This window comes from Microcebus murinus, chromosome 3 (assembly GCF_040939455.1).
Source record: "Microcebus murinus isolate Inina chromosome 3, M.murinus_Inina_mat1.0, whole genome shotgun sequence".
NCBI classification, from domain to species: domain Eukaryota; kingdom Metazoa; phylum Chordata; class Mammalia; order Primates; family Cheirogaleidae; genus Microcebus; species Microcebus murinus.
The window spans coordinates 34,787,088-34,801,005 of record NC_134106.1 but is presented as its reverse complement, the minus strand read 5'-3'; the positions used below and the strand labels follow the sequence as shown (position 1 = coordinate 34,801,005).

Genomic DNA, 13,918 nt, shown 5'->3' with positions numbered 1-13,918 from the left:
AAGGACCTGCGGCAGACGTGGACAGGGAAACTCAGGACTGTCGGGATTCTCTGTTTGGGGGAGAAGGCTCCAGGTCCCCATGCCATGGCAGTAGAAACTTAGCAGGTCCCCCTCGGCATGTGGAACCTGCTTCATCACGTTCATGATATAGGACCACCATGGACTTCAGAACCGTCTGGAATCTGGGAGCAACTGGAGGCTGATCTACAGCAGGCTTTCAGACATTCAAAGCAGGCAGAGCACAAGTAGGCCTGGTTCCCTCGAGGCCACCAGCAGCATGGTCAAAATCTCAACTGACTCCCCACCTACCACTCCCAGGACAAGGTCCTGTGGGCCCCATGGTCTCTGCAGCCAGAGCTGGTGGGGGCAGAAAAGCGGCCATCCAGCTTGTATATATAATGGGGGCACATGGTAGGGTGTCCAAGGAGGTCTGCATGATCCTGAGAGCCACAGGTCACCAGGTAAGGTCACCTGCCTTTAGGCAGGGAAACATCTGACCACTCAGGGCTGTGAATACCCTCCCCCACCTCACCCAGCTGGACTTTCCTCCCGCTTCACTCTGGACTTCTCTCACTCCTGCCGAACCCTGCCTCCTCCTCTGTCAAGGGCACAACCCCAAGGCTGGGCTCAGAGACCTCAGGTGGAGTCACCCTGAACCCAGGGAAGGGGGGAGGCAGGGAAGGAAGTAGGGAGGCCTCCAGAGATCCCCTTTGCCTGCGAACAGGAACGCTGGGTGTTGCTCAGTGGCTGTGAGGATGCTGATGAAGACCCCAGGTTGTTGTGTCATGGTGGTGGCCAGCTGAGAGTGACACTCATCCCACTTTGCCCTGAACACTCATGCAGGGTTAGAAGACCCCAGAACCCTCTCTCAGGTCCACGGCCCAAGCAGCCCATGGAATTTCATAACCTGAGCTCTCTCTCCCTCTCCTCTGCTCTCCCCCTTCCCTCCCTCACCCTTGTCCTCCTCCTCTGCCTTCTCCACTGTGCTGGGGTCCTCTGGAGAGGCCTGGCCACCCTGCCACCCACCTCTTCCCCCTGGTGTCCACCTTCCTGGCACCAATCCTGGGTGTGGAATTTGTCCTGGGCCTGGTGGGGAACAGCTTGGCCCTCTTCCTTTTCTGCTTCCACACACAGCCCTAGACGTCCAGCGTGGTGTTCCTGGTCAGCCTGGTCACTGCCGACTTTCTTCTGATCATCAACCTGCCCGTCCGCACGGACTACTACTTCCTCCTTGAGACCCCGCACTTTGGGGCCGCTGCCCGCAAGGTCAGCCTCCTCATGGCCACCAACCACACGGCCAGCGCTGCCTGCCCCACAACCATCGTGCTCAACCGCTACAGGAAGGTGGTGCGGCACCCCACGTGCTGAGCCGGGCCTTGGTGGGGGCAGCTGCCCAGGTGACCGGGAGGGTCTGGGGGGCATCCTGCTCCTCAGTGGGCACCTGCTCTGACCACCTATTCCAGCCAGGCCTGCCTCAGTTACAGGCTGGGCATGGAGCCCTCGCCTCACTCCACTGGCACCAGGCGCTGTCCATGCTGGAATTCTTCCCATTGGCACGCACCCTCTCTGCCATTGTGAGTGTCAGGGTCACCATCCGGCGCTGTGCCTGGGTGGGCAGGGAGGCCCAAGGAAGGCCGTGTGCTTGCAGCCATGGTGGTGGCCGTCTACACCATCTGCTCCTTGCCGGGCATCATCTTTGGCACAGCTTCCGCTGTCCGCCCACCGCTCCCTGGATGTCGTGGCTCTTCTGCCACTCCCTGGCCTTCACCACCTCAACAGCGCCCTGGGCCCTGCGCTCTACTCCTGCAGCCCCAGAGTCTTCCCCCAGAGCAGGCCTCGCGGGGGCTGGCAGGGCCCACTGCCTGACGAGGGTGCCTTCCAGCCCTCCCCTTGGCGGCGGCCCTGCTGGAGGCCTCTCAGAAGGGGGAGGCCACAGAGAAGCTGCAGGAGGAGGTCTCACTGGAAAAGGAAGGCCCCTCCCAGGACTGAGGGTCGGCTGCAGGGGTGAGGATTGCCGGGTGGGGCGGGGAGAGATGAGGGGCGTCGGCAGCCCAGGAGCCAGGCGGAGGCAGTGGTAGGACCCAGGGGGCTGGCAGCAAGACAAAGCCGCCTGGGCCTGAGCCACTCTTTCTCCTGGAGCCCCGAGCAAGGTGCTAACACTCGCTGCCAGCCCAATGCCAGGCACCTTTCCTCTAGGACCACCTCTGCCCCTGAACGTGCCCACCTTCAGGGCAGCTCCACAGGCCCATTCCTCAATCTCCCCTTCCCTGGGCCCCTCTCCCCTGCCAACTCCTCCGTCAAGCCTTCCCACCCACCCCAGCAACGGGGCTCCCCTCCCCACCCCAACCCTGGCGCCCGCCCTGATGTAGGACAGATGACCAGCTATTCCCCGTGACTCACAGACTTATCTGCACCCCTCTCTTTTCCCACCAAGGGAGGGAGCAGAGGCCACACTGAGCCCCTGGGAAATTCTGGTCACAGGGTTTGGGCCCACATTCCTAACCTGCCCTGGATCCTCCTTGCCTCTCATGTGGGAGTCGAGGACTGCTCTCTCGTGGGCCAGCTGGGCCACCACCCTTCCTCACCTCTCCGGGTCTGGGTGTTTCCTCATGAAGCAGGGCTGCAGGCTGCCTCCAGCATGGAGGTAGGACTGCCTGCCCCTAACCTTGGCCCCGACCCCCTGTACGCTTCTCTGGACTTAGTTCTCATCTACACGTGGGAACGCTGATCCTGGCCCTTGCCCGACTCCAGGGGCTGAAGGTGGAAATAACTATATGCAGAGCACCGAGTGAGGAAGGCCGTTATTACGTGGAGGGGTAGGGAGAAGGAAGGGGAAGACAAAGAAAAAGAAAATTGTTTAAGTGCAGGGTTTTCTACAGATGGGAAAGTTGTGCCTAATGTAGTATAAGGTGAGCTGGGGATAGGCTGAGTAGAGACCCCATTTCCTACATTTGGGTTCCAAACAGCATTTGGGTCCCTGGGGTGGGCTGCACTATTCAGTGTGAATTTTCTTTTTTCTCTTCTTTCTTCTAATACAACTGTTTCCACCCTGAGGGAAGACCCAATGGCATGCCTTACTTTACTCCAGGGACTCCTGCAGGGGGGTGAGCAGGCAGGGCCGGGGCCAGGCCAACAATCACTAACTCGGGCACCCCACAGGCCAGACACTGAGCTACAGAGGTGACCACCACCACTCTGACCTTGAGCCGCGGGAGGCTAAGCCCGGAAGAGACAGACTTGTCTCCAATGCAGATGGATCCAATGCAACCCAACCCAGTGCAGCGGAAGGTCTTTTAGGAGGGAATGCACCCCGAGAGAACAGAGGGTGGGAAGAGCTAACTCTGCCTGCGTTGTCGGAGGTGATGCATCTGCGCTGGATCTTCGAGGATGAGGACACAGAGGAGGGAAGAGCATGAACAGGGCTCAGAGTTGTGAGACGAGTGTGCATGGGAGCAGGAGGTCACTGAGACAGGAGAGGAGGACGCCTAGCACAGAGTTAGGGGACAGGCAGGCAAGGCAAGTGGGGCCAGACCAAGGAGGGCTCCGATGCCAAAACTGGAGCCTGGGTCGATCCCATGGACGACCCAGCATGGCAGGGGAGGAACGTATGCATGAGGCTTTTAAGTAGAAGATGATGATCAGCTTTGCATTTTTATCAGTCACTCCGGTGACAGTGTGGATAGGCTGGTGAGGGGAGGGGATGTGGAGATGACCTAAGTAGGAATCATCTTTATTCCAAGGAGGGGCCTGAGAAGGGCAGCAGCAGAGAGCACACAGGGTCAGAATGGAGAGGCACAGCTGAGGGGACAATGGTGGTGGCTCTAGGGACACATTGAGGGTGCAGTGCTAGGGCAGGTGTGGTGGTAAGATGAGGTGGGGCTGGAGACAGGACTCAGGGTATCCCAGCACCATGGGGAGTTGAGATTATGGGAAGGAATGAGGTCATCCAGGGAGAGAGTGAATAGAACCAAGAACCATCCTTTAAAAAACCCTGTAGGTAAGGGGCATGTGTAGCAAATGAAAAGCTCAGAAAAAAACCTTTAAGCAGGAAGAAAACCAGGACTGCAGCAAGAAAAAAAAATAGCATAAAAGAAGTCAAGGCAATCTCTTCGCCCAACTAAAGAGATTGCCCATTAAAAAGAAAAGAATAAAGCCATCTTTTATGAAGGTAAAAGCCAAACATAAAATACTCAGGCAGTCTACAAAGTGCCTCTTGCAAGAATAGAGCATCATGCAAGGACAGAGCATTTGCAAAAGTGTTTCCTAATTACATGCTGAAGAAAGTTGATCTGAAAACCAAAGTGCTTGTCTGACACTGTCTGGTCAATTAACAGCCTGGATGGACACCCTGGATTAACAATGCATTGTCTGGTACTATTTTTTAAAAAAGCTTTTCGAGAAGTGATAGGTTATAATTTGTATGAAACTGAATAATATGCAAAATGTCCTCTCTTGGTTATGCATTCATACATATGCATTAACCATATAAAATAATGTACTAGGATATTAAACACTAAACTAAAAAGAGTGCAGGAAAATGAAAAGTGGTGCACAAGTGACTATTACTATATCTGAAGTTATCTTTGTAAAAAAAAATCTGAGATATAACTGAGGGATATCTGAATGTCACTTAGCACTGCTCTGGGTAGTGAATAAAAGAGGTCAGTATAATAAATGAATAAAATTAATATGGTGACAATAGCTTCAAATGCTCAAGAAAGCTCAAATAGGATGACTAAGCAAAGTGTTGGGTTTGGCAATTAGAAGGTCATTAGTGACTTTATCGACAGCAGTTTCAGTGAGTGGCTGGGGGTGGGGCAGAACGGGGAGCCTAAAGTACTATAATGGGTTGCAGAATTAACGAGATTTGAAGTAATGGAGACAACTCTTCCTCTTTCAACAAATTTGCCCCCAAAGGGAGACGACAACAGTTTCAGGTGAAGCTCAGTAGAGGACAGACATTCTGGGGGTGTGACTGTTCTGTCACTTTGTAGACTGGATGGAGAGACTTAAATATAGTGCCAGGAGGAGAGGGGAGATGGTACACGTGAGGGATGCAGAATGATGATGCAGCAATAATAAACGCTATGTGCACCAGGCTCCGTTCTAAGCATCTCACACATATGAACCTCTCTAGTCCTATGAGGTAGATACTATTATTATTCCATTTAACAGATGAAAAGATTGAGGTACAGAGAAGCAGAGTAATTTGCCAAGGTCACAGAGCTAGAAAGTGGCAGTCCTGAGTCAGGGTACTCTACCGCAAGGCCCTAAGGGGTGGGAGGATGGACCCAGTACATGGTGGCAGGAAGGTCTGTCCTCAAGAGGTAGACGGACACCTCCGTAGGCTGTGGCAATGCACTTTCCAGTAGGTCTTGGAGTGGAGGGAAAAAATGCCAAGGGATACTTAGAAGCCTTGGCTCTCAGGTGAGGGTTTAGGGAGTGACAAAGGATTGGAAGAGTTGTTTCTGGGAATAAGAAAACAAACTCCGAAAGAACATACAAAAGGGCCACTAAACAAGGAGCTCAGAGGGGCCAGGTGAGTTAAGCACCCATAGCTCCGGGATAGCGAACCCTGCAGCCAGGAACAGGAGCAGAAGAAACAGAAGGTAAAACTTACTTGGGCGGGTGTGTGTGTGCGCAAAAGAAACCTCCTAGGAAATCCGGCCATAAAAATCCAGTCCTGGGCTGGGCGCGGTGGCTCACGCCGGTAATCCTAGCACTCTGGGAGGCCAAAGCAGGTGGATTGCTCAAGGTCAGGAGTTCAAAACAAACCTGAACAAGAGCAAAACCCTGTCTCTAATAAAAAAATAGAAATTAATTGGCAAACTAAAAATATATAAAGAAAATAATTAGCTGGGCATGGTGGCATATACCTGTAGTCCCAGCTACTCGGGAGGCTGAGTCAGGAGGATCACCTTGAGGTTGGGAGTTTGAGGTTGCTGTGAGCTAGGCTGACACCATGGCACTCTAGCCCAGGCAACAGAGTGAGACTCTGTCTCCAAAAAAAAAAAAAAAAAAATCCAGTCCTGGCATGGAACTTAAAGTTGGTCTTCCTTGAGAACTAGGGCATCAACACTCTGAGCTTTAGAGGCACTTCCAGAAAAAGGGAGGTGATATTTGAGTCAGGATAAAAAGTCTTAATAAAAAGCCACCAAGAACTATATGGCACCTTGGTGGAGGTGTGGGTGCTGTGCTCCACCTTGAGGGGAACCCCTGCTTCCACAAAAGCTTCCCTGACCTCTAGTCCAGCCATGCGGACTCCTGTACTCCAGAACTCTACACATACCAACACCGCCTTAATTCCATTTTCTCTTCTCTAGTGACTTCACGTGTGTGCGTGTGTGTGTGTCTTCTCCAGGGAAACTCTTGAAAGAAACTCAGTGTCCCCTTTAAAAAAAAAAAATCTCTCATAAAGCCCAGCAAACAAGGACCACAAACACATGTATGTACTTCATAAACACAGGATTGAGGGGTCCCAAGAGAGCCACATTTCATCTTCCCCTATAATGGCTTTGGCACAGCAACTGAGGCAGTGTCTACACAAACAGGCAGGGACACAGCAGCCTCCCTCAGCACAACACCCAAGTACCCCCGCACGTGTCCCCACGGCTCAGCACTGGCCACAGCAGTGCAAGAGTGGCTTGGGGGCTTGTTAATGGGAAAGCTCTGCCTATTGCTCCTCATACCTCCAGGCCTGAGGGCACAGGGTCAAAGGTCACCTATTGGGATGACCTGCCCTCACAAAATCTCCGCATCCTCAGGAGGAAGCTTAGGAGACTGCAGAAAAAGATGCAGATCCTGGGGAAAGGCCTCCGAGAGTCTCAGTGTGGCTGGGGCCACATCAGACTAACTGGCCTTGCCTGTTACCTTCCCAAGGCCCTCAGCGAGACAGGGGGGCCGCACCTGAGACGAGGACCACCTGGTGCTGGGCCTGAAGTGTACACGCCCAGAAAAGAACCGCATTAACCAGGCATCATTTCCATGAGTTTATTGGAAACACGATACAAACTGATTAGTAGATGGCATCTCCTCACAGACACACAGTCCACACTGCGCTAGCACACTCAGAACGGAGTACCCTGGGGAACGCTCGTGAGCACTGGCGCTCGCTCTGGGGCAGCACTCTCTGGCAGGGAGGACCGGAGACGTGGTGCGGAGGAACAGGACCGGTGGACAGAAAGCTAGGACGTGGCTTTCCTAAGGGGAAGGGCGAGGTGGGGCTGCGAAATGGGCAGATTCCCCCAAAGGAAAACAAGGACAACAGTGAAGAACAGAGGCTTTCCCCTCCCTCCCCAAAGCACTTTCCTCTCTAGGCAGAGTAAAGCAGGGTCTACAAAAACCCAAGGGGGCAGCTCCTCCGTCCAGCCTCGCCAGGTCTTGAGGCAGCAGTGAGGCGCGAACACCAGGCCTGGCCACACACAGCCCGGCCCTCTTGCCCTCAGACCCCTGCTCTGCTCTGAGCGGCAGGGGGCTGACCCTGCAGGTCTCCTGTCTCAGGCTCCCAAGGCGGCTGGCTCCCAGCTGCGTTTGGCTACCATGAGGCACCTGCAGAAAGCTGGCATGCAGAAGAGACACAGAGGCCAGGCTCTCTGTCACTCCCCCACTGCCTGGGGCATATTTCTTACAAGATCCCTGGCTCCTGCTCCCCCCACAGCACCCTCTGTGCCCTAGGTAGGCCACCGGTGGACGTGGCCCCTGGGTTCTGGTAACTGGCCTCCTCACTGTGCCAGCCAGCAGTGGCGGCACCTGCTGCGGCCCCTCACTCCTGTTTTGTCCCTCAGCTCTTCTTATTTCCGTGTTAAACAAACCTCTGGAGTAAGCCCCTCTGTATTAAATACTTAGAGTGGTTTCTATTTTCCTGGTTGGGCCCTGGGTGATAGAAACTGGGCCGTGGACGAGGCAGAGGCGTGAAAGGCATGCTAACAAGTTCCGACAACCTCCAGCGCGTCCTCCACTCTTGTGCACCTCTAAGAAATGAGGGGTGGGCAGGTGAGGAGTGGGGAGGGGACCTGCAGAGCGTGTGTCCTCACCCAAGGGGGCACAGCACCCCGGGTGTGCCCGCTGGGGCCTGTGCAGTCTCTGAGTGTCCATGCCCACTGGACAATGGTGACATGCCACTGACACACAACAGTGACACTATGGCCTCAGCAAGGAGGTGGCTGGGAAACCCTCTCAGCACCAAACGCTCAGAACAGCAAAGGTGAGAAACAGATGCTCCTTAGCATCTTTCCTGAAAGATGGGGGAGTTTCCAGAGATGAAGTGAGAGCATAACGTCTTAGGCAACACCATCTTCCTGGGAGGGCGGGACTGCACAGCCAGGAGCGTTCGCTAGCAAGGGGAAGGAAGAGCCTTCTTGGTACACGTGGCTCAAAACAAGCTGCACTCCCCCCAAAGCCACATGCCAACCAGCAGGGAGGGGCCTCCCTACTCCTCCTACAGACCTGGCCTGGCCCAGTCTCCAGACCTCCCAGGCCTGGGTGAGAGACAGGGAAGGAGAGACAGGCAGAGTCACAGGCAGCTAATTGTTTCCATAATCGACAGTCACCATTTAACACGGATTCAGAGAGGAAAGTGAAAGGGTGAGGGACTCAGTTCCACTTCTGTGCCTGACGTGAGAATAAATCCAGAGCAGGGACAGCACAGACAGCTTTCTTATATCTTTTTCTTTAGAGAAGTAACACCCACACCCACGTGGTATGTGGCACTGACAGCCAGTTGCCTCCTCTTCCTGGGTCTTTGCTCAAGGGACCTCTGGTGGGAACCCCTAGGGGTGTCGGCACCTCTGCCATCTTAGCAAGTGCCTGTGACCAGGCCCCACCCTCAGGGCCCCAGGCCTAGGTCAGTACAGCTCAGAGAGTCAGCCGTGGTGGGGACATTCCCCAGTCACCCCCGCAGAAGCCCCAGATGAGAGCCAACTCCTCCTCAGAAGAGAAGCCATGATGCCTGCAAAACTGCAAGAGGACAGGGCAGCCCGAGCCCCGAGCGCTGCCCTCCACTGTCACACACCACTCTTTCCCCACTGGCAGGGCCAGCCTCCATGGCCACAGACGTCTAGAGCGTCATCATCACTTCCGTGAAACACCTCACTCTTCCTGGGGCGGGGGGGGGGGGGGGAGAGGATCAATTCAACTGTAGCCACTCTGTCCTGCAACAATGTGGCTATTTGGGGCTCCTCCTGTCAACCATCCAGCTGCCTCCCAGGAACCCCAGAGACGGCGACGGCTGGGAAGTCAGACTCCGGTTGTCTTTCACAGTGCTGTGACCCTGTCCCCTGAGGCCTGTCCCTGCAACAGAGGGCAGGGGACTGGCCAGACTCACATCTGCTTGGGGAGCTAATCGGGCACTGAGATATTCCCATCCCTGCAGCTGCGCGCACAGAGCCGCTGGCTGTGAAGCCACCGAGGGCTGTGCTGATGGCAGGCAGGAACAGGAAGAGCCCAAGCCAGCAAAGCAGGCAGGTCTCCTGGGGCCTGCGCTGGAGGGGTGGGGGTCATGGTGCCATCCACACAGACTCATGCCTGCAAACGAAGTGAGAGAACTGTTTCTCTCACTCCACATCCCTAAGCCAAACAGAGTCTACCTGCCCAAAATAAAACTAGGTGATTTGTTGGCCAGGCGCAGTGGCTCACGCCTGTAATCCTAGCACTCTGGGAGGCTGAGGTGGGCAGATTGCTCGAGGTCAGGAGTTCAAAACCAGCCTGAGCAAGAGCGAGACCCTGTCTCTACTATAAATAGAAAGAAATTAATTGGCCAACTAATATATATAGAAAAAATTAGCCAGGCATGGTGGCACATGCCTGTAGTCCTAGCTACTCGGGAGGCTGAGGCAGTAGGCATCGCTTGAGCCCAGGAGTTTGAGGTTGCTGTGAGCTAGGCTGATGCCACGGCACTCACTCTAGCCTGGGCAACAAAGCGAGACCTATCTAAAAAAAAACAAAACTAGGTGATTTGTGACCTGCTGTAGGACCCCCACCTGGCTGTAGTTCCTCCTTGGCTGGTTTGGCTGTAAGGGAACAGGACCGTCAGCAAACGGCTTGTCACAGTGATCCACACGCTTGGCACATTTAACACTTGCCCTTGCTGGAGTTGTCAGGGACCAAGCAGAACACCAGCCTCTCTCCAATGACAAAATACAAATAACGCTGAGAATTTACACGCTCCCCACAGATGATTATCTTATCTTTCTTCAGAACCTCAGGTAATTCTACACCTTGCAGGAATGGGAGAAGGGGAGCAAATATAGGATGCAGGGGATAAAAGCAAAATCCCCCCATTAATAAAAAAAAAAAAGCACGAAGCCTAATGAGAAAAAGCCGAGTGATGGTAACAGCAAGGGTAGGGAAATAACAGGAACTGCATAAACACTGGCACATTTCTTAAGAAAAACCCATTCAGAAAGATGCCATATCCCTCCTGTACATAACTACACAGCACAAGACAGAGCGGAGCTGACACATGCAGGGCAGCAGTGGCTCTGAGCTCGCAGCAGCCCCCACCGTCCAAGGAGCCACTGATCCTGGAGTGCAGGGTGCTGCAGAAGGGAGGCGGCAGAGTGGCTCCCTCAGCCCCTCAATTCTCAGCCAGGTCCCGCCCTGTGGTCTCTGAGAAGGAAGCAAGGTGCCACTGATTCACACATGGAGACACAGCTTTTGGAACGTGAACTCCTGCAGTTTCTTCCCCTGCCCCATGGGGCGCACGTGGAGGCCTCCCCCTGAAATGTACTGGGAGTGGGGCTGCCTCCTTCCCAGGCACAACTGTGAACATCAGCAGGACAGTGTAGCAAGTCTTGGATTGTAGGATGAGACAGGGGTAGCTCAGTCTGACACACAGCACGTGAGTTCTGGAAAAGGGAAGAAACAGGGCAAGGTTAAACAAGTACCCACTGGAGGCAAGACGAGAGGAAGGACACACTCAGCCCTCCCACAAGCATCACAACCTTCAGGGAAGGGAGGTTGAGCATTAATTCAAATAAAAGCTCCCAACGTAGTTTAAGGCTAGACCAAAAGGGAAGTTTAACTGAGGGCAAGAAAATATATGAATGATACTAAAGGATCTTAAAAGTTGGATTTTGGATAGGAAGGTTTTGTGGTCACCGGCACGTGCTCATATATCCATCTACAGCTCTTATGGAACTCCTCCGACAGGTGTGAAGGAATGGGGAACACAGCTGGCCAGAAGGCCAGGAGCGTGAGGCCATCATATTGAATCATATCACAGTGATGTGGGCACTCACGGGCTAGGAATACATTCTTTGTAGGGGAGGAGGGAACCTCAATCTCACCCAGTATCACAGTGTCAGGAACTATTCCCACTCCCCTCACCCCCATCCTGCTTCCCCCCAAACCTGCACCTATCCTGTCCCTGAGCTGGGCACCTGGAGACTCTAAACAGAAACAAATAAATGAGGGAAAAGCAGGAGTGGTCCTCAAACCAAATCATCACCATCTTGTATTACTCAGAAGGTCGTGAAACCGTCTGCTTGGTTGTTAGGAAACTGGCTAGAAGGGAAGTAGGGACTGTTTGTTGAGATGGGATAAGATGCTCAGACATGGCCAGTTGCGGTGGCTCACACCTGTAATTCTAGCACTTTGGGAGGATAGCTCGAGGTCAGGAGTTTGAGACCAGCCTGAGCAAGAGCGATACCTTGTATCTACTAAAAAGAGAAAGAAATTAGCCAGACAACTAAAAATATCGAAAAATTAGCCGGGCATGGTGGTGCATGCCTGTAGTCCCAGCTACTCGGGAGGCTGAGGCAGGATCGCTTGAGCCCAGGAGTCTGAGGTTGCTGTGAGCTAGACTGACGCCACGGCACTCACTGTAACATGGGCAACAAAGTGAGACTCTATCTCAAAAAGAAATTAAATAAATAAAGATGCTCAGACATGCTCTACCACCATGCATGCCACTCTGCAGCCAGGAAAGGACCCAGGGACACTCCCCTTCGCAGCATCATGCTGAGGAGGGGCTGCAGGAGGGAGCAGAGCTGCGCCTTTACTTTGCGAGCCTTTCTAGAATAGAGAAGATATATATACACAGCCTGACATTTGATATGGGCTCAGCAAATATGAGTGAAATTAAGACCCAGATAAATGCAGTTTAGGAATCAGGCTAACCTTTGCTTTATTGAACCTACTCTAGGTTATATAACTGCCTTATTTAATCTTTACCAGAACCTTGGGGGGGGGGGGTCAGAAAGGTTAGGAACTTGCTCAAGGTCACACAGTGAGTAAGCTAAGGACTCAGGCTTTGAATCCAGATCTTCTTAATTCAGGTCACATTTTTCCTCCCACCCCAAGCTGCCCATTCTCCATCCAGCCCCATGTTCTGCTAACAGCCCAGTAAGAGCATCCCATCCTCTTCAGTGTCTCAATTAAAGGTATGTATCAGCATCTCTTAGAAGCCTCGCTCTCTTTTTATAGGGAGAGGACTCTGTCATTCATTTGTCCAAATCCCTATGGAATTAAACCACCTACCAGAAGAGCCACTTGTAATAGTTTCCTAAGTTTCTGACCTGCCATGGTAAATTATGCTTTTATTTATGCTAAACTTACCTGCTCTCATTTCAGAAGTAACCCTCTCTTCCTAGCATCTCAGGCTCTGGTGCCCAAGCTCCCACCTGCCTTCTTCACACTGTCATGGTTTCAAGTTGAGATATGTCACCTCTCTGCATTCTAGGCTGAAGAATCCCAGTGTTTACCACCTGCCCTTGTTAGACTATTACTTCAATCTCCACTGCTCAGAGCTTCCCCAGCCCCACTGCATTTTCTTGAAGCAAAGAACAGGACCACATACAGGGCCCTAGACACAGAGACCCCCAGCATGACAGCAATGGTAGAGGATCCTAGGAAAAGGTCTACACCAATTCTCAGGTCTCCTTCCTAGACCATGATGTAGCCCAAATCATTTCCCTTTGTATTTATTAATTCTCAAATGCATTAATCTATATTTGCCACTTTTATATATGCTTACCTTGCTTCATAAGTGCTTATTTTGTGTTTTACAAAATCTTCCCTAATAATTTGACTACTCAGAAGGACCTGAAATCCATGGATTTGGAGACTCTGCACTCTAATCATCCAATGCAATGAAAGCAACCTCTTTTTAAGGTTTCTAGATGCTGGCTTCTAAGTTAGTTTCCTTCCCTTCTGAAAATCAGAGAAGAAATCATCAGACTTTTAGAAGCTGGAAAACAGATAAATGAGTGATAACAGACTGTGCACTCAAGAAAGCCAGAAATGAAGCTGGCTCTGTGGAAAGCTGAGAGCCCAATTTGTTCAAAGAATCCTCAAAGGGCTCATAACATGAGACCAGATACCTCTGGAACTGGGGGAGGGAAACTGAATTAAAGCAGATTAGTTGAAGGCTGTTTGAGAAGCAGCTGGGTCCCTAGATCTCCTGATTCTATAGACCTGGGCAACTGCATACCTCCCATCAGTCTAGATGGTTATTCTCTGAAAAGGACAAAACAGAGTATCTCAGGCCTGGTGGACACCAGACACCAAGCACAGCTGAGGACAGGGCTACCAATTCCAAAACAGAGGGATCAAGTGAACGTACACCACTGAATGGTGAGCCTCCAGCCTTCTTCCCAAGGAGCTCCCACACTACAGGTAAATAAACCTTTACTCTCTGGAGAAGAGAGAGGAAGAAACTTTTTCGGGTAATCTGACTAGCCCTGCAAGGAAAAGACCTAAAGATACTGGCATTTGGTCCACCCAACAACCAGTCCAAGCTGATCACCCTACTGTGAAATGCACTCCATGTTCTGCCCATAAGCACAAGCACAGAGCTTTCAATCTGATTTTTAGTCTCCTACTCTTAAGCATTATTAGGCAACAAAGGTCACCAGGAAAAAAATCCTCTAACATAAGGGTTAGAGACCAAAACAAATAAATAGAATAATGCAAATTGGAA

At 52.3% G+C, this 13,918-nt stretch overlaps 2 protein-coding genes across 5 annotated transcripts in view; one reads left to right on the top strand and one right to left on the bottom strand.

Moving 5' to 3' along the window:
• The first annotated feature begins 434 nt into the window (after nt 1-434).
• OXER1 (oxoeicosanoid receptor 1) lies at nt 435-1,989 on the top strand. Its single transcript, XM_076000447.1, is given in 12 exon segments — nt 435-461; nt 725-916; nt 918-1,027; nt 1,029-1,351; nt 1,354-1,413; nt 1,416-1,442; nt 1,445-1,498; nt 1,501-1,599; nt 1,602-1,637; nt 1,640-1,709; nt 1,711-1,900; nt 1,903-1,989. Coding segments are annotated over 12 exon segments (1,275 nt in total).
• Nucleotides 1,990-6,976: 4,987 nt separating this feature from the next.
• Nucleotides 6,977-13,918, bottom strand: part of MTA3 (metastasis associated 1 family member 3) — a 174,028-nt gene continuing 167,086 nt past the window's right edge. For all 4 annotated transcript variants that reach the window (XM_012756600.3, XM_020288595.2, XM_076000706.1 and 1 more), the window contains one exon: nt 6,977-10,844. In XM_012756600.3, coding sequence (XP_012612054.1) covers nt 10,819-10,844 — 26 coding nt within the window. In that variant the 3' untranslated portion in view covers nt 6,977-10,818. The remainder of the gene's footprint in view (nt 10,845-13,918) is intronic.